This window comes from Candoia aspera, chromosome 18 (assembly GCF_035149785.1).
Source record: "Candoia aspera isolate rCanAsp1 chromosome 18, rCanAsp1.hap2, whole genome shotgun sequence".
Classification (NCBI taxonomy): Eukaryota; Metazoa; Chordata; class Lepidosauria; order Squamata; family Boidae; genus Candoia; species Candoia aspera.
This window is the reverse complement of record NC_086170.1, coordinates 4,058,839-4,082,022: the sequence shown is the minus strand read 5'-3', so window position 1 is coordinate 4,082,022 and position 23,184 is coordinate 4,058,839. Positions and strand designations below refer to the sequence as shown.

The following is a 23,184-nucleotide window of genomic DNA, read 5'->3' as shown; positions in this document are numbered from 1 at the left end:
AACAAGGCTGTCTGAAGCGGGAATTTCCTCCTGCATCTTGTGACTTTGACAACTAGGTGCATACCACGATCCTATGTAGTCCACCATATCTTGGGATCTCCCCCACAGCATAGGAAGTGGCCTTGTAACATGAATTCTGTGTCCTCACTGCCCTCTCACCTGCGCATCATAGGAAAGATCCAGCTTGTATGTCATGCTTTATGGTTCAGAGCTGGTTATACCAAGAGTGCAATGGCTGGATCAGTTACTTCATCTCTAGGTCCAAAACACATTATCTCCCACTCGTGCACTGACTAATTTTTCCTTTGATGTAACAAGTGCCCCTTTGCCCCATGAGCAATGCTAATTTTTCCCTTTGTGTAACCTATTATTGCTACTCATCCCTTATACAAGGCTAAGACTGATTCCACTTTTTAGAAAAAAGACACAAAACCTTCCCTAACCTGGTGGTATCCCTGTTCCAATCATCTGCGGACCAAACAAAATCTTCCAGCCTAAGATGTAATCTCAAAACCCTGACTTAACAAAGAAATTGGGGAAGTTACACTACTCTGAATTCAAGCATGCTATCTCCAGGGAAAAGAAAACTCTCAGCATAACGTTTTGATACCAAGATTTTCTCCTTACAGAGACTAAAAGGCAAGGGGAGTCATTCGATTTTCATGAATTTACAGATGAACTAATTTGGCCACTTTGGATCAAAGCCCTGTTTAAACTTCAGCTTTCCATCAGCTCTTTTGGACTCAACCCTGAGTCCCAAAGCATTAAAAATTACACCATTATTTTAAAGAAATCCACTTAGACATGTCCTTGAGTGTGAACTTTTACATGGGCATTTAAAAGCACAATTCACAGGTTTATGCTTGAATTGCTTCCTATCCTCAGTCGGGTGGTTTTATTTCTTGGTGAAGAGACCTACCTTCTTAACAGTTCACAGGAAGTTTCCACCTAATCTCCCCCTGGATAAATGTACATCTCTTTTAATTGATTCCAAATGTGAAATAGTTCAGTTGCTGGGATTCTTCTGTTTCCACTCCTTTCTTGCTGAAGTGAACTCTGAAAGAATTTTCTTGGAAAAGAATCACTTTTGGTTTTAGGCAGTTACAAAGAGCCTGACGCTCCTTATAAAAAGCTCAGCCCTTTCCTTTGGCCAAAAACAAGCAGCACCATTAGCTTTTTCAGCACTCACAGGCTTACACAAAGGCAATTCACTTTCCCCTTGGGAATTATTTCACTTGCGTTCTTCGTGCTGGAAATTATCTCCTGATGGGTATTTATTCAATTCCTTGATTAATCTGGACTTAGAATCTCCTGCCTTGTTCCAGGCAGAAGCTTCTCCAGAGGCCTTCCAGGGCCCTCTTGTTATGCATTGCATCGATGTGTACTCAGTCCCCTCCTAAAACTTGCAATGGCCACGACTCCTCTTTTCCAGACATCACAAGTTTTGCCCCACCAAGGTGACTTCTAAGGATCCAGCCACAATCCTGCCACAAAATTGATGTCTTTCAATTTCAGCTTCACATCCTCAGTAGTCACATAACACATTTAAGGCAGCTCCTGAATCAGCCCTATATCTGGGTTCGCAGAATACCCTAAAGAAGGAACTTACTGGATGACCCAGGTCAGTACAACAGACAAAGTCCGAAAGTCCAGCAGTTTATGCAAGGTTTTTTGAAAAGAAATTCACATTCAGGGAGTACTTGTTTAAACATCTCCCGGCTGTTTTTCATGATTAAAATATTTGAAGCAGAATGAGCACCAGATTGTCTCCTTGCTTTGTGTGGAGTGAGACAAAGTGATTGGCAATTTTTTGATTTAATTTTTTTTAAAGCACTGGTGTTGAAAGATTGATTCATCAAGACATTTAATTGGTGATGTTGTCCTAAGAATTATAGGATGACTAATGAACCAAATACACACACTTAAAAAAACCCTGCTCTCTTTTCTTTAATTTTAGAAACTTCACGTGTTTTATATTGAACACACTGCTAGGATGAAAATGAGGTTTAAATTCTGTAACTAAAGACGAATGTCCAAAAGGAACTTCCATGTTTAGGGGCAGTATGCCTCCAGAATGTCAGTTGCTGGGCAGAAACAGAAGGTCATTGGCTTTCTGATGCAGCTACTGCAGGTTGATGATCCAGCACAGCCATTCATAGTAGTACAGACTGAATGAAGAAAGCAGTCTTTCTTTTCTTTCTTATTTTAAATCCTTTTAAGATGCCTTGTGCTTAGAGGGGAACGCCTTTGTCAAGAAGGCACTCCTTTCCTGCGGGCAAAGAAGTATTTTAGATGGCTCAGGAAGGTGTACACAAGTGTGCTTATCTCTGGATTTATTATGTGATTAACAAAAAATGCTCCCAAAAATGTGATCGCAATCAATTCATATTGTCACCTATCAAAAGGATATTGTTTTCTTTCTTGGCCAAGAGACAATCTCCCGTACTTAAGAAGAGAAAAAGGGATAAAAGTCTGAGCTAAAGAGGAAGAAATCAGAAATGATTCATAAATTCTGGTCTTTTGGATGAAGGCTTTGGCCCAGACACATAACTGAAAGCCTAAACTGGTGCTCTGCGAAGGGTGGAGAATTTGTTTTCAACTGACAGTCCTTAACTTCCAGGGTTGACCATAATATATCAATAAGTGCAAAAGTCAAAAATGGGTGTGTGCATGTGTGCGTGCGTGCATGTGCATTACTTTACTGAAAACTGCTTGCAAGAATGAATATGTTGGGAAAAGTTGCTTGATGAAGAGTACCCATTTTCACATACTTTAAAAAAAAAACTCTGCAGACTGATTGTCAACGTTTGTAAAATGGGACAAACAAAAGTAAACGGGGCAGTTTCAGCCCTGGGGAAGGGGAGGTGCATCTTTCAGACAACGTGTTGTGCTGCCAAATCATCCACGCTTTTCCAGCCAAGGAAACAGTAAGCTAGTTGTGGCTTGGAGGAAACAGCCGTTCACAAACAAGCAACACGAGACTGGAAGTGACACATCACACCTGCGTGTCAGGTGGCAGGAAAAGGCAAGCAACTGGCCGTGTAAATCCTCTGACTAGGCGTTTAGTTTGCCGCGGCAGACACTCTCGCAGGCCACATTCAGTTTTGTGTTACCCCTGAAGAGTCTGCCTGGGGGAATTAAAGTGTCTTAGGAATGAGGCAGAAAACGTAGCTGGGGAAGCAGGTCAGGTTTCAGTACAGAGCTAGCCCCAAGTAGGCTGGTGGTTTGCTCCTGGCTGAAAACAAAGCCCCCTCGGACGTGAGTTCCTCCAGGGAATATGACTTTGGCTCAACCCACCACTACCGTCTTGCAGAACAAATCACGGGCCTCAAAGCTGGTGATGGTGGGCGGTTGCTGCAGGACAAGGATGTATGGATAACTGGCCCAGCCTCCTCAAGTGTTGTGGGGGTGGGGGTGCTGCCCCATTGCCAGGGTTGCCAATTCAATGGCCAGTTGAGTCAGCTTCAGTACATGGAACAAAATTGGGGGGTCCTCTGGTGGCCCCATGTCTCAGCCTTTTCCTGCTTCCCCTGCAGGCTCATGGAGAGATGCGGGAAGAATGTTACTTTTCAAAAGAGGTATCCGCCTTTGTTTCCAGGTTGGCTCCAAGAGAACCTCCCGTGCTGAATTCCAAATTACAGTTTCAACTCTCAGCAAGTGCAGGGGAGGGAGAGGCTAAAAAAATTGTTTCTTTCTGAGGAATTGCCTGAGGACCGGAGAGAGTGTTAATCCTGTGCTCCACAAAGATGATTTAAACCAGGGAAAAGAGCCAGGCTTAGCCAGCTGTATGTTGCAGGTTCTGGCACTAGGCTGTGTGCGTATAACAGGTTTTCCACCGTTTCTGCCAACAAGGAGTTGCACGCGTCATGCTGTGTTTCTGTTGGTTTGGTGGGATGGAGAAGCCGTCTCACTTACTCCATCCTGACTGCATGGCCATCCACAGGGGTGATGCTGACCGGAAGCGTGTTTGGGTATTGCTGGCCGGAAGGACACCGGATCAGTCAAAGGGTCAACCCCAACCCTCTATGCCTGCGATCAGCCAGCTGGGCTATTTTTGGACATCAATGTATTCTTCTTTCAGAAAAGCGCTAGACCCATGTTCAGAAATAGCCCAGTTGAGAGGCCCAGACATGTTTGCAACCTGCGGGCCACTTGACAGGTAGCTAAAGATGCCATTCCAAGCACCTCACCACTCTTGCCTGCCCAAAGCAACCTCATCTTTCGTAGGGAAGCGTGAGTGGTGAAGGTTGTTTTTCCATCAGCAGGTGGGCTGGGTTGGGAGGGAAAACGAAGCTGGGGGAATCCACCGGTTACGTTCCTTAACTTGTCCCACATTAAAACAGTCAAGACAGCTGCAGTCACTGGCCTCCTTTCTGTGGCAAAATAGAGCTTGGCAATCAGAGCAGAATGTTTTATGTGGCTCAAGGGCTGGGAAAAAGTGCTTTAATGCTGCTGTCTGGATGTACTTCGAGCGAATGTTTTTTGCAACTTACACAAATGCTTACAGCAGCCTTCTTCAAACCAGGGCCTTCCAGACTGATGGACTGTGACTCCTACTGGTGGGAATTTAATCTTATGGGAAACTGTCATATAGGAAGGATTACATACCATCATGTAAAGCATCCATGGGAACTAATCTGAGAACTGATAGCAATGGCTCTCAAATCATTTTTTTTTTACGGTCATAGACCAGCATAAGCGATGGCTCTATTTTTGCAAGTCCCAATTTTGCGTCTTCTCTTTTAAACTTTGTGAGAGACTTGGGGCACCCTCGGCAATATGTTATTCATCTCATCTCATCTCATTTCTATATCACAGGCTCCCAACCAACAGATCATCCAATGGCAGTTAGGAATACAAATGGCTGTTCTATGAACTCCACCCTTCTTTGATCATAGGAAGCTACATAGGAACAAAGCCAACAGTCTTACTGGGATTGCAGTGCTGTGAAAAGCAAATGGGAAAGACTGGCTTGGCCTCAACTGGAGATGTTAATCTTACCTATTCTGAAAGGGTATTATCTTCCTATTTAGGGGCAAGTGTCCCGGACAAATGTAAGGGCTCTCACCATCTATTCCCTGAAAGTCTTCCAAGGTTTCCCTGAACATCAGTTCTGTGGGGAACTCAAAAAGAGTGCTGTATCCGTTCATCCTGCCTGTTGACTACTTGGAAGCACCTGGCTAGCACCTGACTAGCTTAAAAAAAGGTGCAGGTCAACATGACCTTTGCTGTGATGCCATATGATGCTTTCTTTAAACCCAGGTTCTCCTGCATTCTGTTGGATCTATTCCTTACCTGGTTCTGCTGATAACTAGAAAAAATGGAGGAAAGGAGGGGCCCTCATAACTTTGCAAACCTGATTCAGCAAAGCTGGAAAGCTCTTGCACACTCACCAAAAAAAAAAAAGACAAACTCTCTGCAGGATTCCTATGCCCATTACAGATTGAGAATTTTGGAAATTATGATATCTTTGCAGGGCAACAGATTGGGAGAGATACCTTTATGCCATTTTTTTTTACTGACTGAAAACCTTTATTGATTTTAATTACCAAATAAATTGATTTATTTGGTGAATAATATTTTTTAAAAAGAAAAGTTCATTGACCTGTGTAATTCATGAACACTTCAAAATAAAACGGGTGCTATCTCTAAAAGAACAAGGGTGTATCGTTTGATGCCTTAATGTTAATCTGCAGACCATGACTTGTATGCATGCTAGGGCTAAGCAGCTTTACTCTTTCTTTCAGCAATTAAACAACCTGAGTTCAGGATTGGCAGTTTCAGGATTTATACTAAGGCCCTGCCCAAAAATTACCTTAAAAAGGGCCTGTTGAGGCAGCTACCAGAAAATCAAGATTGTCCATTCATCAGGCACACAGGAACTGTGCTGCAATTAAATAATTTTAAACTTTGGGTTTATTCCTTCAAACACTGGAGAGCTCTCCAGCTCACTCACTCCGGGAGGGAAGGTTTCACAGCAGCAATGGCGGATGTAATTCCCACTTTGTGCAACAAGACACATAAGCCCATAGCTCAAATGATCCAGACTGCTTATTCTCCTGCCCTTTCCCACCATGCCTAGGCATCCAATAATGTGGTAACCATAAGCAAAAAACAAAGCAACAGAACTGCATTACATCCTTCAGCAACCCAAGATGGTGGGGTGATGGATCGGGCTACCTCATCTAACAATATCAGTTCTCTTAGTTTTGCCCCCATTTCTTTCAATGGAGCAAAAGCTAATTATCCCTTAGTGCATTCCTTTGAATGGAAAAGACTGGGGATGTGGCAACTGGAAATATGTGTGGGCATCACCAAGTAAATAAATATTTAGTTTGATTCTTTTCAGCATGAAGAACCAAGGGACCAATGTTTACACAGAATCATAATTATAATCCATGAATTCCTCAGGAGTTGAGCTCAAATTGAAGGAGAATTTTACCTCAATTTAATTATAATGATGCTTTGCTTACCTTCAGCTTTGACTCCATCCCAGTAGACTGGACAAAACTCTGCATCTGGGATGGATCCCTGAAGAAGGAAATGACAAGATCCCCAGCTGTCTTCTGCCTTGGCGGTGTATATCCATCCTCAATATGGCTAGGCAAATCCTGGGAGTTTCAGCTTTCCTTTGGGAAGAGGAGTGATACCTGATCCTATAGTTTGATTAATCTACATGCAGAAGAAAACAAGATGTGTTGAAATCTTTTTTTAAATGAGCCCAAGCTGCCCTAACAACGGACGTGATATCATTTAATGGCAGTATTAAAATACCAGAGAAGTGACTGTAACCTGTCAAGCAGCATTAGCATTAGCAGCTTTAACTGGTGAGCTGGACAGTGGAGAGAAATAAGGTGTGTTCAGTAAGCTACCCCAAGTCTGGTGGATGCCTTTTCATGGTGACAGATGATTGCCATGCTAGGCCAATGCAACAAAATGGTCCTTTTGTCATAGAAAGGAAGGAAGGTATGTAGGCAGGTAGGTTGGCAGGTAGCTGGGAAGGGAGGGAGGGAATGACCGCCCAAGCTAATTGCTACCCAGAGGATTGCAAACTGGGGTGTTTACTTACACACGTGGTCTGTATAGAAATTTAGAGCTGAGCTTGGGGAAAGAGAAGGTATGTGTGAACCATTAAGAGGGGAAGGAGAGAATGAACATTAAAGGGGGACTTGCGGAGAAGATTAAACAGTCCTGAGAAAGAGGGGACAATGAGAAAGTAAAATAACCTCACCTTGATTTTGTTTAGTATAAGATGGGACAAAAAGAAACATGGACAGGTTTTCAAGATTCTATTATTCCAACTTACTACAATAAAGAGCATTCCTGGAATCCTCATCATCCCTGTTTCTTGGCTTGGCCTACCTTGAAAGGCTGAAACTGTCAGAAAAAATAGTAATTGCCTTCCTTCCTTTCTTCCTTCCTCCCTTCCTTCCAATTCTGTATCAGACAAAAATAATAAAAACCCTTTAATTATAGGTTTTCAACATTCCTTTTCATCCCCAGAATATTCCACCTACTAATTTGCTGTTTAAAATATTTTTTTCTTTTCCTTACAGAAACTTAGCAAGCTGTTTTTTTTTGGCCCTGAAGCAAAAATACAGCCCACTGTGTTCCTCCTCTGTAGAAACCTTTGAAAACTGCAGCTTTAATATGCATTGGGTAAAAAACTACATCCATCACAAGCGCACTAAAATGCAGTTGGATTTATGTTATTTTACTAGGTTTACATGCTACTCCAGTCATGTCTGGCTCCGGGCACCTTCCAGACCTCCAGAAGAGTAATAAAATTAAAAACTAAATAGAATAACATAACTCCACTACACCGTTCCCATCCATCCTTTTTAGATTCTCACTTTTTATATCTTCTATGCTTTCCATGCCACATATACATATACATACAAATAATAAAACTTTATTGATTAGTCAATTGACCATATCAATATATATCACACACACACACACTTTAAATGTCTCTTATATACCATTCCCTTGTTAGAATATTTAGCAAAAGTAACACCATTTTAGAATGGAAGGAGCAAAAACAGCATTTGACCAAGGTGAGAGGATAATGTAGACTTGAGTGGATGTAAGATAAAGCAGCAAGCAGTTAGCTAAAAAATAGACAAAAACATGCCTAAGCACGTATGTACCTACTGTTACTCACATGCTAAAACAATACAAAGTAAAAGGGGCTATTTGGCAGATGTACTGCCCAATCCTACTTATTTTCTGTGCTTCGACTTTTCTAATAAAGAAAAACCAGATTCTCCCCAAGTGTTGTCCAGCATCTCTTTCCCAGCTTGGAACCAAACACAGGGAAGGGTTATTTTCCTTTCAACACCCTTTAGATCCTCACTTTTTATATCTTTTACACTTTCTCAAGCTCATATGTATCTTTTACTTTATACACTTCGTAAGTCTCTCATATACAACTGTTTACCTATTTCTAGTGAAAACTATTTTTCTCTGTAGGCATGAGGAAGTCACATTGTTCAGTTACTTGTAAATGTTAATTACTGTCCAATTAAAAAAAAGTTTGAAAAAGGTGCTCTGAGGCGGCACAGGCGCTTTCAGGTAAAATAGGCTTTCGTCACTTTGCATACTTTTTTGAAGGTGGACGACGGAATGATTCATTGCCACTTATTGGAGCAAATGCTAGGCGTTAAATACAGATTTCTTTGCTTAGTTCTGCTCGGCTTTTAAGGTCTGGGCGCCGTAACGTGACTGAGGGCAGAGCGTTGTGTCCTTCCATAGCATCGCGCCTTCTGGGCCGCCCTCAGCTCAACCTGGGCGCATCCCCGCCGACGGTCTCCACGGCAACGGCCCAGGTGAGCGGGAAAAGGACCACAAGCGGCTCGGGCGCCGCCGCGCACGCGCACACGAAACGGCGCCGGCCTCTATATAGAAAAGCGGCGGGCAGCGTTCCAACCACCCTAGATCTAGACCTGGTAGAGTGACGAGCTCTCTACCCGCAGCGCAAGAGGGTACGTGGGAGGAAGGAAGTTTATTTATTTTATTCAATGAGTATAGCCGCCCATCTCAAACCAGTGATGACATGAATGGCTTTCCCCAGATCCATCGAAATGATGCACGCGGGCGCGCAAGCTTCTGAGTTGTAATCAGGCAGGCAAATGCAACTATAGCCCTCCCGATTTGGTTGAGCTCAGATTCCCAGCCTCGGCTATGCTTTCTAAGTAGGCTGGGAGGAGGAGTTCGACAAAACCTGGTTTCCTTCTCTGATTCTTGAGACTTTTCCCCTCTGGCCCTAAGAGGTTTCCCTTGGCACGGTTGTGATACCGCTGGCATTTCTTGTCATGCTGCGGGTGGGTTACGTATTATTTTTGGAAAGGGGGTTAATTTTACGATGCTCCTGTCTGTAAGCCGCTCAGAGCCTTCAGGAACGGATGGCATGCGAAATGAATGAATGAATGAATGAAAAAAGCTCCTACGACATCCGTGTCCCTAATGCGAGATGCGTTGAAACGGAGACTGTCTTGCAACGCCCCTACAATAACAATAACGCCCCCTAGAATTCCAACAAGTAAAATGTGGTTAAATAACTCGACCCTTCACCCGTCCTGGGGAAGTTGCGCTTCTCATTCATTCCAGTTACGACAAAAAGCAGAGCCCACCACGTCACGGATTGGGCGGCGCTCTAGCCCGCGCTGTGCCGAGCTCTATGGCAACCCTCCCAACCGTTCTTCCCTCGGCACGTCTATGGCTTTTCCTTCCTTCCTCCCTGCAACGCCACCGTCCTCGCCGGCTCCCGGAAGTGCCCCCTTCCCTCTCGCCGGAATCGGAAGTGGCGGAGGAAGCAGGGAAGCCGGCCTCTACTTGGGCCTGCCCCGGGCAGCCATCTTGGAGGGTCGCGGCGGCCGGACTTGGGGAGCCGCGTCTGAAGGAGACAAGGCGCCGCCGCCGCCGCCGGGTTGCGAAGCTGACTCCGGCGCCCGCTCTCCTCCTTCCCCTTCCCCCGCCCCGAGCAAGAGGACCGGAGCCCCGCAGGGAGAGGTGAGGACTCGGAGCGGGAGGCGCGCGGCCGGCCCTTTGTTATTCCGCGCCGGACCCCGGCCCAAGATGCTGCCTCCCATCGGGGTCAGCCTGGGCTGCCTTGGCAGGGCGTGGGCGCCCCCTCGGGGGCATGTCTTGCTCTCCCTCGCCCTCCTCCGGCGGCGGTTTAGTTGATGGTTTCGGGTAGCGCCTAAGCCCAGAAAAGGGGGTGAATCCAGGATCCGGGTTGGGCGTGTTGTGTGAATGCAGCCGGGCCGCCGCCGCCGCCGCCTCCGCAAAGGCGGGTTGATTGTTTCGGGGGCCGGCTGCATTTTGCTAGCTGGGGTTTCGGGTCGCTAACCGTCCCCGCCCCCCGCCCCAAGCCAGCCTTCCCCACCCCGGATACTTCCCATCTGTGCTGAGGCCGCGAAACTCCCCTCCCCAGAATTCCTAGCTAGCAGCCGGGGATTCTGGGAGTTGTGTTCCAGGGTAATTGATGTGCTATAACGTAACAGGCATCCGGGGTGCCGGGGAGGCTGGGATGGGGGGCAGTTAGCAAAAGCAGACGGAAGAGGGGCGGCTCGGCTCGGCTCCACGTATTGGGCCGAGCAGTGATGTAATTTGCTTGCTTTTGGCTTAGTGGCCTAGCCTGGCCGTGGTGCTTTATCCCCTGAACTACCACTTACTGGCTCCCTTGACTGATACGCCCCCCTCCCCAACTCGCTCGATGACTTTTGGCGGCCGGCGGTGGCATAGAAGCATAAAAACCAAAGAATTAAAAACAAAACACAGCGAGCATCGGGAACCAAAGAACAGAGAAGCAGAGTTACGGAACAGAGGGAAGCTGAATAGCCGAGGCCCCCCATTGTACAGTCCGTTCAGAGGCCTTTCATTCTGGATAGGTTCATCCCCCGCTCTGTCCCGGTGGTCAGGGAAGAATGAGGCTTTCAGGGTCCTGCCAGGTGACGTTGTGTCAAAGAGGGGACCCGCTCGCAGGATGAGCAGAGGTAGCTGGAGACAGGCCTGGCCCTTGCTGCGAAGGGCTTTATCGACGATAACCTGTACCTTGAGTTACACTTTAGGGAGCCGCTGCAGCAAAAAGAGCAGCGGGGTTACCGGGGCGTGCCTATAAGTAGCGGCATCGCTGCATTCTGGGCCAGTTGCAACTTCTGGGTGGATTTTGAGGGCGTCCCCCCCGCACACACAGAGCACGTTGCAGTGGTCCAAATGAGTGGTGACCGGCGCATGAGTGACCATAAGCAGGTCCCCTGGGCCTAGGGACAGGGACAGTTGGCACATGAGATAGATCCGCACCGTGGCCCTCCAGCCACAGCTGCCGTGCGCTGCGTGTGGTCTTCATTGGATTGTCCTAGTTGATAGCGAAAGATAACATCTGTCTTGTGTGACCTTATTTAATCCTTGATGTAAACAAAGGAGATGCTTTCTGCCTTCATCTGGTCCACCGTTCCGGTCTGGCTGCCGCATTGGACTTGGTGTTCTCCTCGTTTGTCCCCAGCATCTGTCCTTAGAGCAGTGTTTCTCCACCCTGGCGGCTTTAAGCTGAGTGGACTTCAACTCCCAGAATTCCCCAGCCAGCGTGGAAGAGTTGAAGTCCACACAGCTTAAAGTCGCCACGGTGGAGAAACACTGCCCTCGATCCTCATTATCAAATTTTACAGAAGACTGTAATGACTTCCTTGCTAGAGCAGACCAGCAGCACAAATTACAAAAATGGCGAGTGGGGGGGAAGACCACTTCCTCTTCCGGGCACCCCAGATCACCTAGGCCTGTCCGCAGGGTGGAGTAACCCCAATTTACTTCCTTGCAAAATGTGGTAGGCCCTCTCTAAGGAATTATTCTCCATTCCTCACCAGGAAAATTGTCTTGTGGAATCAAGCCCAGCCCCTGTTTAGCAAAGCAGCCTCTTTCTTGTGACCTCTCCGCCGCTAATATTCTGAGAATCTTTTTATTGGAAATTAAACTTGCAATCTTTTTGTGCCAGGCAAGAGAATTAATAGGGTTTTTAAGGATGTGTTTCTACCTAAGCACAGTACAGGGTTTCTTTTTCCCCCCACAACAGTCCTGTGAGACAGGCTGTTTGTGCCTCTCCCGCCTAGAGTCTAGCCCGGCCACCTGCTGTCCTCCAGGTGTACGTAGTATTTGTATTTATTATTCGTTTATGCCTAAGCAAAGAACAGATGAGCTGAACTGGATGTTGCGCTCCATCATCCTTGGCCAACACGGTTATGGTCCTAATCTGGTGAATTCTGGAAGGCACCTGGATGAGACAGGCAGGCTGTTCTGTAAACGATGCTACTTGGTGGGGGGGGGCGTGTTTTGGGGAGAGAAATTGATTGAGGCAAAAGTGAAGGGTGGCAAGAGGCAAACAGATTTGGGGCTGGTTTTATGCAAAGTGGAAAGGGCGTTTGAAGCCAGTTTGCAAGTGTAGAGCAGCGATGGAGAGGGGGGTCATGTAACAGAGGTGAAGAAGAGCTAAGTGGGTTTAAACGGGAAGGGGCTATCTGCGTTTTAGGGAAGGGCTTATCTAAATGAGGGGGGGTGCCCTCATATTGCCTTTGGGTGGTTTCTGGCTGAGGGGAGGAGATTATTCTTCTGACTGTTGTCCTCATTAGATTAGCACCATCAACGCTCACAGCCATGCTGTGTTTTAGAGTTTGCCAGCCTATAACAATTGTTTCAACAGAAAGCTTAGAAGGTGAAATTCCCACTCTTCCCTTACATTTTTTTTAAAACCCGAAGATTGCTTTGATTAGACTTTGGACCCTTCGTTGTATGATCTTTTGCGAGAACATGTGGAGCCTGTTCCTCATCCCTCTGCAAATATTAAGCAAAACGGGCTGGGTTTGGCTTAGAAACGATCTCCAGGATCTCTGGGCGCTTTTGCCAACAAAGGGCACAGGCACTGCAGCTCTGGGCTGCTTCTGGCGGCTACCAAATGTTTGACTTTTTCCCCAAGCTGATACAGTGCCCCAAGATGCTGTTGGGACCGCAGTCCCCCCCTCCAAATTCCTGGCCAGGCTCGAAGAAGCATTCAGTGGTGTTTCTGAGTGAGAGATGCCTGAGTTCCTCAACTTTGGAGCTGTCTTGCTGATACCTGAATGTCTCCTGGTCTTTGCGGTGACACTGGCCCAGCTTCCCTTCACGCTTTGAAAGAGGTTCTGGTGGAGAGAGGCTCACGGCGCTGCTGACAATCCAAGTGAATGTCTCTAGCAGGTTGGAGGGGGAGGCAGAGGCCTCGGGAACTTTGAAAACTCAGCCTGGCTGTGCTTCTCCGTTCCCTCTCTTCTTTCAGTCCCCGGGACCAAAAGTTGGAATGGCGGCAGTGTGGCTGAAATGAGAGCAATTAAAACTTTTTTTCCTAGCCGCTTTCGGGTTTCTACTGATGTTGGCTTCTCTTGACCTTAACATTCTTTGGCGTGGTTGTTGATTGTGCGTTTCCACTCTCTGCCTTCAGATGAGCAGCGCCAGCAACAAGCGCGCCCCAACCACGGCCACCCAGCGACTCAAACAGGACTACCTGCGCATCAAAAAAGACCCAGTGCCTTATATTTGTGCTGAGCCCTTGCCATCCAATATCCTTGAGTGGTAAGAATGGGGAGGGGGGCTGAGCCTGGGGGGCACCAGAGATTCAACCTCCTTAGGACCAAAGTGGAAAGAGTCGGTGGCAGGGCAGTTCTCGGGAGGCCGAAATCATGATCTGGCCCACTTTTCTCAGAATCGCATCAGCCACTTAGTACTGGTGGGGCCATTGGAAGTTGGAGAATTATTTACCAGTGCCTTTTTAAAACATCTCTTCCTTTCTGGTACAAATTCCCAAGTCCACTAACTGTGAAATCTGCAGATAAATCTGTAGATCTACCAAGAAGAAATATCTCCCCCCCTCCCAAAAAACTAGGTAACAGACAGGAGAAAATAGCTGTCAGTAGAGAAATTTAGGAATAAGGTTCTGAGGTGACAGAATCTTATCAGTGGGCATTGGGTGCCACAGACCAGGTTTCCATCTGGACATCCTCTGAGAGAACAGGATCTCTCCTTTCTTCACTTTTGATTGGAAATTTGGCTTGCGTAACTTACGTTTCCTTTGTTTTTGTAGGCATTATGTTGTACGAGGACCTGAAATGACACCATATGAAGGTAAATCATAGCTTGGTAGCAGAGTAAACTCAACCTAAAGATGAGCCTTCCTTATGGAGGAAGCCTTCTGTTGGGAACACCATCCACACGTGTTTTGGCCTTGCTTGGGAACAGACCTCTGTGGCTTTTTTTCCCTATTCTTCTTGCTTCCCGCATCACCTGCTTTGATATTCTTATATTCCTGGGTGCTTGTATGCATGTAGCTGGTCTGCCAAGCATCAGCTTCTAGAATTTATTTCCAGGAATGTTTGCAGGTGCCAGGTGAGGTTGAGGTGCTTGTTGAGAAAATAAAAGGGCCGAGGACTGTAATCTAGAAGAAGTAGCATCGTAGGAGGATGAAGGGAATGGCAGGAGTGGCTCACCAGGCAGGGCTTGTTCTAATCTCACCTGTATATTTCAGAGAACTTCCTCCTTTTCGTCAAGTCACACGTAACAAAAAGGCCCCCACAGTTAAATTCAGGAGTTCTCTTCTCAAACCCTGTAACCCCTTTGGACAATGTGGCTTCTCGGGTGACTGATACAAGTGCTTTGCTGTGAAATTTTAAAAAATGGCTTTCTTTTTCTGCTCTTCCTGTTTTAGGTGGCTATTACCATGGGAAGTTAGTTTTCCCCAGAGAATTTCCTTTTAAACCTCCTAGTATTTATATGATAACACCAAATGGAAGATTTAAATGCAATACGAGGTAAGATCTTTGCTTAAGACTCCCTGGTCTTTTCCTGGCCGGTGACTTTGAAAGCACCCCTTTTCAACCCTCTTGGCGTTAAGGGTATGAGAAATATTTCGCCAGAGGTGGCCTGACCTCGTGGCGCCATGCTCTGAAGTAAAGCAGCATCTTCACTTTGAATTGTGATTGCTTCAGTCCTTGCTCATTCCCACTCAGTTCTCTTGGGTGTATGTTGTAGTTCCTTTTGCCACAGGACTCTTGTCTTGCTGCCCAGTATCTCCCAGCAGGCCCAGTGAGATTGCCAGTGGAGAAGGATGCTGGGAGGAGTAGTTCAGAGACCTTTGGAAGCCCTGTTAAGTTTCCCTAAGGCTTTCTCTCAGGCCTGCAGTGACAGTCCAATGAAGGAACCTCAGATTCTGCTTAACATGGTTAAAAACAGTGGAAGCTTTCATTGCATCGAAAGGTATCTTGCCCTGGAACGCTCTCTGTGCCTCGGCTGTGATGAAGCTTCTGTCCCTCTGCTTTTTTCTGCAGGTTATGTCTTTCCATTACTGATTTCCACCCTGACACATGGAACCCGGCTTGGTCAGTCTCCACCATCTTGACAGGCCTTCTTAGTTTTATGGTTGAAAAAGGGCCCACTCTGGGCAGTATAGAAACAACAGAATTTACAGTAAGTCCTTTCGTCCCCTGCCTGTTGAAAAAAGACACCCACAGAGGCACTCTGGATTTCTTTTCCATTCAAATGCTAGTTCCAGACTGACCTTCCCCTTCTCTTCTCTTCTCTTCTCTTCTCTTCTCACTCCATCAGAAGAGGCAACTGGCTTCGCAGAGTTTAGAATTTAACGTAAAAGACAAAGTCTTTTGTGAATTGTTTCCTGACATGGTGGAGGTAAGCGAGAGCATTGGGGAGGTGACAGGCCAGTCTTTTCCCTGGGCTATATCTCCGAACTTTTTTTTTTTTAATTACGCCCCATCATTCTTGGGTTTGAGGATGTCCATACTCCAGGGCACCAGTTGCTGGCTGCCTGATCTAGAAATTCCCCCATGCTTGTGAAAGGGCCTGAAGGCTTTTGCTTCATATCACATGTTGAGCCCATTCCAGCCTCCTCTTAGTGTCTGTGGCTTTTTTGTGAGATCTGAGCAATAATCCCATTTAGCGGATGAACGTGGACATCTCAAAACAGGGCAGGAAAGTTTCTCTCCTGCGGGCCTGGCCACAAGCCTTATTCTAACGATCCACTTGGGCTTTTCAGACTATATAGTGGCGGGTTCATTGGCCTGGAATCTTCCCACCTGCATAAAAAACAGCCTGTCGTGGGGAAAATCTAGAAGCTTAGGCTTTGCCAGAAAAAGCGGAGGCTGGAAAGGTCTAGTTCAAGCCCAGATGGATTAGTTGGGACTGACCTGGGTTTGCTGAAATGAAAGAACCTTCCAGCATGGCACTGGCCACAATTTGGTCTCATCCTGCTGTCTGCTGCTTCTCCCGCCCCTCTCGGCTTCCCAGGAAATCAAGCAGAAGCAGAAGGCGCGAGACGACCTGCACAGCCGGCCGCCGACTCTCCCACTTCCGGACGTCATCCCTGACGGGGAAGCTCATCACGGCCAGAACGGCCTGCTGATTCTTAACGGGCACCCGCCTTTGGCTGCGGCTAACAACCCCCTCGGCCTCCAGCAAGCCAACCGCCGCCACGGACTCCTGGGTGGAGCGTTGGCGAACTTGTTTGTTATAGTGGGCTTTGCGGCCTTTGCGTATACAGTGAAGTATGTCTTGAGGAGCATTGCGCAGGAGTGAGACACTTTGGATTTCTCCTTCTCCTCCCGAGTCTGGGTTCTGAGACCAAAACAACAGTAGTGGCAGGAAGGAAACGAACAAAACATTTGGGACTGTGGGTCTCATACTCCCGACTGTGGGCTAAATGCTGTGATGTGTACAGGGTTTTTTTTAATTGCTGGTCTGGCTCGTGAATTAGTTTTGTGGGAGAGGAGGGAAAAACCCCGTTTGGGGTTGAAACGGATGTGATTGGGATGGAGCAAGGAAGAGGACAAACACACTGCCTCCCAAGAAGGAAAAAAGATCCCTTTCCTAAACAGGCAAATTGCAAGACCTAAAGTTACTGGCCTACAAAATTCCTGTGTTAATATATATTTTTTTCCCAATGCACTGTGAACCAGTTCTAACATCCTTGGGGCTCTTGAGAACTTGTGTAGAAGTATCTGCTTTGAGGCAACGTGGGATTTTTGGCGATAGGGAAGATGGGGCGGGTGAAGGTGGGAAAGCCTGGGCAGCGCTTGCCCATTTTAGTCCTGGGTGGGTAGATCTGTGTGCCTAGAGGAGAAGCTGAGGAGCAGGGTAGAGGAATAAGGAACACACCTGTTTCCTTTCTTAAGGGCCCCTTGGATCGCCTTGCTTGACGTGTTGGGGTTTGCTGCGGAACACGCCCCGAGACCGAGCAGATGTTTGTATAAAAACTAGATCCTTGATGAATCATTTTGCATATTAAGCTGCCCAATGCTGGAGAGTGAGACTTAAGAGCTAGTTCATTTTTTAAAAATGGAGTTTGAAGCGAGGGTAAGCATAATGCTTCGGCTCTTTCAATCGACACTGAGCCCCCCCCCCAGCTTTTAGTTAGGAATTTTGGTGCTAACGGAGGCAGCCTGGGGTTCCCCTAAAGAGATGCTTTTCCCACTCTCCCTGGCAATCATGATGGCCAGAGGCCCCTTCCCGAGTAACATGGTGTGTTTCAAAGCGGACACATTCTTTGCCCAACTTGTCATAATAATGTGCGGTTTTTCTCTTTAATTCTGGCCCAAGAGAATCTTGCAGAGCTGCCCTTTAGAGAGAGAGACACGGCATTTAAACGGCTGCGGCTGTTCAGCTCCCCTTGGCCTTTTGATGACCGTTCCCCCCCCCACAAAAGATTTAAAAGTTCGGCGTTCTGTGTTCTATTCTTTCCAAAGGACCCCGTTTCATGACTTGCGGTTTCAGGTTGCAATCATGCGGTTTTGTAATTCGTCTCCAGGCGTCACCGTAGAGGAGGAGGAGAATGAAAGCGTCAAGCCCAAAGTGGGTTGCTTGGGAAGGAATTTTCAGTGGGTTCCTTGGCATCAGTCATAGGCGCTCTCTTGGAGCGAATCGGCTCAAGTTGCAGGCATCCGAAGCAGGGGCCGCTCCTCGCCTGGCAAAGACTGGTCCCCCAAGGAGGCAGATTTAGCCTAGCAAGGGTGTGTTTGCGCGGGAAGTTAAACATGTATGTTCTGACAGGTGATTTAAAAAAACAAAAACACCACTTAATTCTCAAGCAGAACAGCTGGACTTTTAGCCCTCCCCACTCTGTGGAAGGGAAAGAAACCCCACAGTTGTGCCTGTGGGATTGGTAGGGTTGTCCTGTCCATCCAACCAACCCACCCAGTGTTTCTCGACCGCAGCAACTTTAAGATGGGTGGACTTCAACCCCCAGAATTCGCCAGCCAGCCTTGCTCTCCCCTTGCTGGCTGGGGAATTCTGGGAGTTGAAGTCCACCCATCTTAAAGTTGCTACGATCTAATCTCTCTGGCAGGCTTGGGGTTACTGACGCGCCAGAGGCTGGAATGGTTTGAATCAATTGCAAAAAACCTTCTCATAGTCGAAAACAAAAGAAAAAGAAAGGAAATCCTAAGCCCAACCCACCTAGCATAGTTTCCCTACTATCACCCACCCACCCCAAACAGATAGGTATTGCCAAGGTTGAAAGAACCCTGTACTTCTAGATATGTCTTTTTAAGCTTTTCCTTTGTTCAACGGTATTTTAAAGCTGGTATTTCTCCTTCCTTCCTTTTGGTTAAGTTCTAAGTTACCGGTTTTATTCCTCCTTTTTGTATAGTTTTTTTCCCCCCCGACACCCATAGACAAAACGAATTGGAAGTGTTGACTTTTAAGTTTTACGGGATGATTTGGAGTACCTGGGGAGGATTGGGAAACGTCAACCAGAAAGGATTGATTAAATCCATAAGCTGTTTGACTTGGGTGACGAGTGAATATCTGCTTTTGACCAATTTCTCTGCGAACAGGTATGGTTTGGTTGTAACTCACCAAATAGCTCTATCAGTGAACAAACATTTATTAAAATAAACCTTAATGTCAGCGTATGAATGGGAGAGAGAGATGACTACGATAGGGAACAATTAAAGTCTTCTCAGTATGCCAGAAACTATATTGGATTACATCTCCCATCATCCCTGGGCAACAGGATTCAGGTGATAGGGGAGCTGTAATTTAGGACAAATAGGGGCGGTGCCTGGTTGGGGGGACTGATTTAAAACAAGTATTTCCATTTTTAGAAGTACTTCGGGGATTGTATGGTGATCTCCCGTCCCCCCGTCTTCTGATGGAATTTTCTGATTTTTCTTCACTTTGGCCTTCTATCCATGTTCTGCACCTGCGGTTGTCACGAGATCTTAACATACATATTCATGCAAAGGCATTTCTTTGTACTTGAAAAAGATGCACAGGCCACATTTTTTAGTGCCCTAAAGGTGGGGAAGAGGCCTGTTCAGTGCATGTGACTTGGTTCGCATATTGGGCTAAACCTGGGTTTGCTCAACCATAGTTCGTTGAATAAATCACCATGGTCTGAGTTCACTCATTGTGCTAAACTGCGGAAAGCTGCATGGATTGGGTCCGCACACTGGTGTTTGGATTCAATATGAAGGGGCTGGCTTGGTTTTTCAAGTGGGGTGTTTTGAATTAATGGGCCAGCTGGAGCGACTCACGTGCCAGAAGAGCCTGCAAACGTTTGAGCTGCCTCATTCGTGTAGGGGGGAAAAAAAGATTAGCTGAAGCAGGTGCTTTGTCTGGAGCCGTGACTAGAGCCAATCCTGCACGGCTTCTGAGCCTTACTATTGCGACATGGCAGCCTATTGGGGAGCACGCTTGGCAGCTAGACTTTTTTCAACGTGCAGGTTTTCCACTTTCACAGCTTAAAATGTTTCAGCTGTCTAGCGATGCTGTTGGCGTGGCCACATCGCTCTTGTTCCTTTACGCGCACTGCATTTTGGGAAAGGAACTGGCCGAAGTGGAGGTTTGGGTTGTGTGTTCTCTATTCCCCTCAAAAGAGCAGAATTTTTTTTGGGGGGGGGGTTGCATGGATTCCATGCCAGGTGAGAAACCTTGTTTTTTGTCCAAGAAGATTTGGTCAATTGTAGAAGAACCCGATAGGGCCTGGAAATCTGCCCAGCAGCCGGAGAACAAAACTTGGGCCCTGTTGCAGGTGGAGTAAGTATTTATTTAGGCAAGATATATAGAAATGATAGAGGGGGGAGCTGGGACAAGCAGAGCCACGCTCTTTACAAGAATACTCCAGGTCTTTCAAATGGGGTTGGAGATTCCTTGGCTGGGCAGGCTCCACGCTCTCCCCGCTTCCTGAAGGCATCTCAGCAAGGTTTCTTGATGCTTTGACGGGCAGCTGTTGCAGACAAAATGGGGGGATCCGCTTGGGGGGAGGGCGCATGATCTAGCCGGGTCACGAGAGCTACCGATGGAAACTTTACTTTGTGGCCGGGAGTTTCTAGGCGTGGGGTGCTGGGAGACCGTCTCCTAGGGAGCAGGTTGCTTGGAAGAAGAATCTCTGGGGACTGCCAGGAGTATAGTGGGCCAGACTGGGAAGTTGAAACAGACCCCAGGAGGAAGCAGGGACAACCCACTTTCTATTGCTGCCAAGAAATTTACACTGATGCGTCTGGGAAGTCAGCAGGGGCTGACACGAAGGGCCTTTATCTAGCTGGGAAGGCCCTTCGAGACGGAGCTGCTCTGCACCAAGTACACTTTGGGATGTTGAGGCCGCAGCCAGAAGAGGAAACCTCTGCTTTGGAGTTCTCTGATTGGGCTTAGGTCCTCGGGCCTGGCTGCAGCTTGGCTGAGGTGAGAGAGAGAAAATGAACGGATGACCCTGAGACAGAAGCCGTTGGCTTCTTGCCCTATTTCTGCGCGCTTCACCTGGCTGGTTCAAATCCGATGCAGGTCATTTCAACGGCAAAGCAGCTGCCCTGCAATACAATACTTTATCCAGCAGGTGTCGCTGCGACACCAACGTTAGACAAGTGGCAGGAAAGCCATCGGGGCATCCAAGGAGTTGGTTTATTGGGGACGAATTGAGTGGAATCTTTGGCCACGTTCCCTTCGTGTTGCATGGATGTAAATGAGGGAGGCCCACACTGAGAACAATGCCGTCCTGGCCTGCGGGTTTAGAATCTGAAAGCCGCTGCAAAGAGAAGAAAGCCAGGTGGGCCAAGGGAAAGCCACTTTTTACTGTTACATGTTCAGGAAAAGTAAAACTTCCCGAGGCTGAACACATTTTCAGGAAAAGTAAAACTTCCCGAGGCTGAATTCAGCTCTAGTGGTGGTGATGCAACCTTGGGGTTTTCTTCGCAGCAGTGTGGGAGCGAGTTTGCCATTGCAGTCTAGACCACAGCCCTGAGATTTCCTGGTGGTTTCCCGTCCAAATACTAACCAGACCAACCTTGCTCCGTTCCTGGCCCCGTGGGTTCAACAGATGCCCCTACCTGCTGGGACTAAGTATAACTAATGAAAGAGTTCAGAGAGAAGACAGGCCAGGACATCTCCAACTATTAACTTTCCCGGATGGCTGGACTAGAATCAAGCAGTCGGTTTAAAACAATACTGATTGCAAACCAAAAATCCTGTGCCGGCTTAAGAAACAGAACCTGACTAGAATTACGAAATAGTTAATAGCCCATCTCTCTTCCTGCTGTATCTTTTTCTTATCCCCCCCCCGCCCCCCCCCCAACTATCTTGCATTCCTGGCAAACTATGCAGCAACCATTCTTTGTTAATAATATTTAACTTGCTTTGGCGTCGCCTTGCGCTTGAAGCCCTGTTCGGGTTAGCTGCAGACAGGCTGCGAATCTGTCAGGGGACTTGATGACATGTTAATAGGACAATCTGTCATATTGCAGCTCAGCAGCCGAGACAGTTCTGCAGACCGTGGCGCAGGCAGGCTTTCTTGTGGTTGTGTTTTACTCCTGCCTGTTTCTCACACACTCCTTCCTAGCTTCCTTATCCCCCTTCACACTGCAGAGCCTGCGTGCGTGTCTGGAGCTGAGCCTTTTGAGTGCTCGGCATCACAACATGGGTCCTGTGCCAAACAGAACCCCCTTCTCCAACTGGGAAACTTTTTTTTTCCTAAGCTGTCATTGTGTTTTGCAATTTTTCTAGCTTCAGGTAGCTCTTTCTGCATACAGCTGTCGGTTTAAGACTCTGCAAATTAAAACGTGTCACTCGGGGGGGAAATTTGAGAGAGGTGCTAACTATCCAGGCACGCTGTCTTCAAAATGGCCTTGACAGAGTGGGAAAGTGGGCTGAAACCAGTCAAATGAAATTCTCTGAATCTGGATGCTCACCCCCGCCTAATTGGGGAGACGCTCGAAAAGGATTTCAGTATTGCGGGTTATGGGGATCTGGGCCTATAATCAGGAAGGAAGAAACAGCTTGATCTACTGGATAATTATAACGGACCTTTCAACAAGGGTGTAGCAAACCGCCAATTCAAAGACAATGAAATGACAGAATGTCAGAGACAAGCAGTAAATACAAATCTTTACACAATACAATTATAAAAATGTAACACCCATTTACAGCAAGCCTAATTAACTATGCAATCCCAGGGCTAGATCATTTATACACTCTTTTTGTGATTTTTATGCAGCAATGCTGCTTTCTGCTATGCCGTACGAAATAAAGAAATCCCAAGGCTTAAAAATCTTGTCGATGAAAGAAGCCAGTCAGCTAAATACTCGAGGAACGATTAAAATGTAACGCGTGTTACCTCTCTGGCTAAGGATGAGGGTTTGCAGTGTTGTCTAGGTAATAGGTTGCCAGAGGGTTGGCAGGGGGCAAGAAAAAGGGTTTATTTTCTGAATGTTTTCACAATAATAAATACTAATTCTGTTTCCTCCACCCTTTAACACTTGGGTTCTACAAATCCCTGATTTGCTCTGGAATTTCAGCGGAGGACCTCAAATGATGAGACCAGTGTTTGTCAACCTTGGCAACTTTAAGACGTGTGGACTCCAACTTAAAGCCCGCATGCTTTAAGATGAATGGCGATCTGCTCTTGCGCTGGGCTGCCAGTGTGATACAGTGCTTAGGACGATAGGCTAAGATTGCAGAGACCCAGGTTCGAGCACTCCCTCGGCCGTGAAACCCACTGCCTGGCTTTCTGCCAGCCTGGCCTACCTTGCTGTGCGGGCTCCCAAGGATAAAACCGGAAGCTGCCTTGCATTTTCCGACCCTTCAGAGGTGGCCTGTAAATGCAACAAGACACCTGTAAAAGCCAGAAGCCGTTGTCTGCAAGTCCGGAGGTTAACAAGCACATAA

The 23,184-nt window shown here is 47.1% G+C and overlaps 1 protein-coding gene and 1 long non-coding RNA gene across 3 annotated transcripts in view; one reads left to right on the top strand and one right to left on the bottom strand.

Moving 5' to 3' along the window:
- The first annotated feature begins 9,828 nt into the window (after nucleotides 1–9,828).
- On the top strand, nucleotides 9,829–18,938 carry UBE2J2 (ubiquitin conjugating enzyme E2 J2). Its single transcript, XM_063317332.1, has 7 exons — nucleotides 9,829–10,011; nucleotides 13,466–13,596; nucleotides 14,105–14,145; nucleotides 14,726–14,828; nucleotides 15,345–15,483; nucleotides 15,622–15,702; nucleotides 16,318–18,938. The coding sequence occupies exons 2-7, from the start codon at nucleotides 13,466–13,468 to the stop codon at nucleotides 16,603–16,605; spliced, it is 783 nt and encodes a 260-aa protein (XP_063173402.1). The 5' UTR covers nucleotides 9,829–10,011; the 3' UTR covers nucleotides 16,606–18,938.
- Nucleotides 18,939–22,994: 4,056 nt separating this feature from the next.
- The window catches only part of LOC134507081 (uncharacterized), a 55,479-nt gene continuing 55,289 nt past the window's right edge, over nucleotides 22,995–23,184 (bottom strand). For both annotated transcript variants that reach the window (XR_010068866.1, XR_010068867.1), the window contains one exon: nucleotides 22,995–23,111. This is a non-coding gene — a long non-coding RNA (uncharacterized LOC134507081). The remainder of the gene's footprint in view (nucleotides 23,112–23,184) is intronic.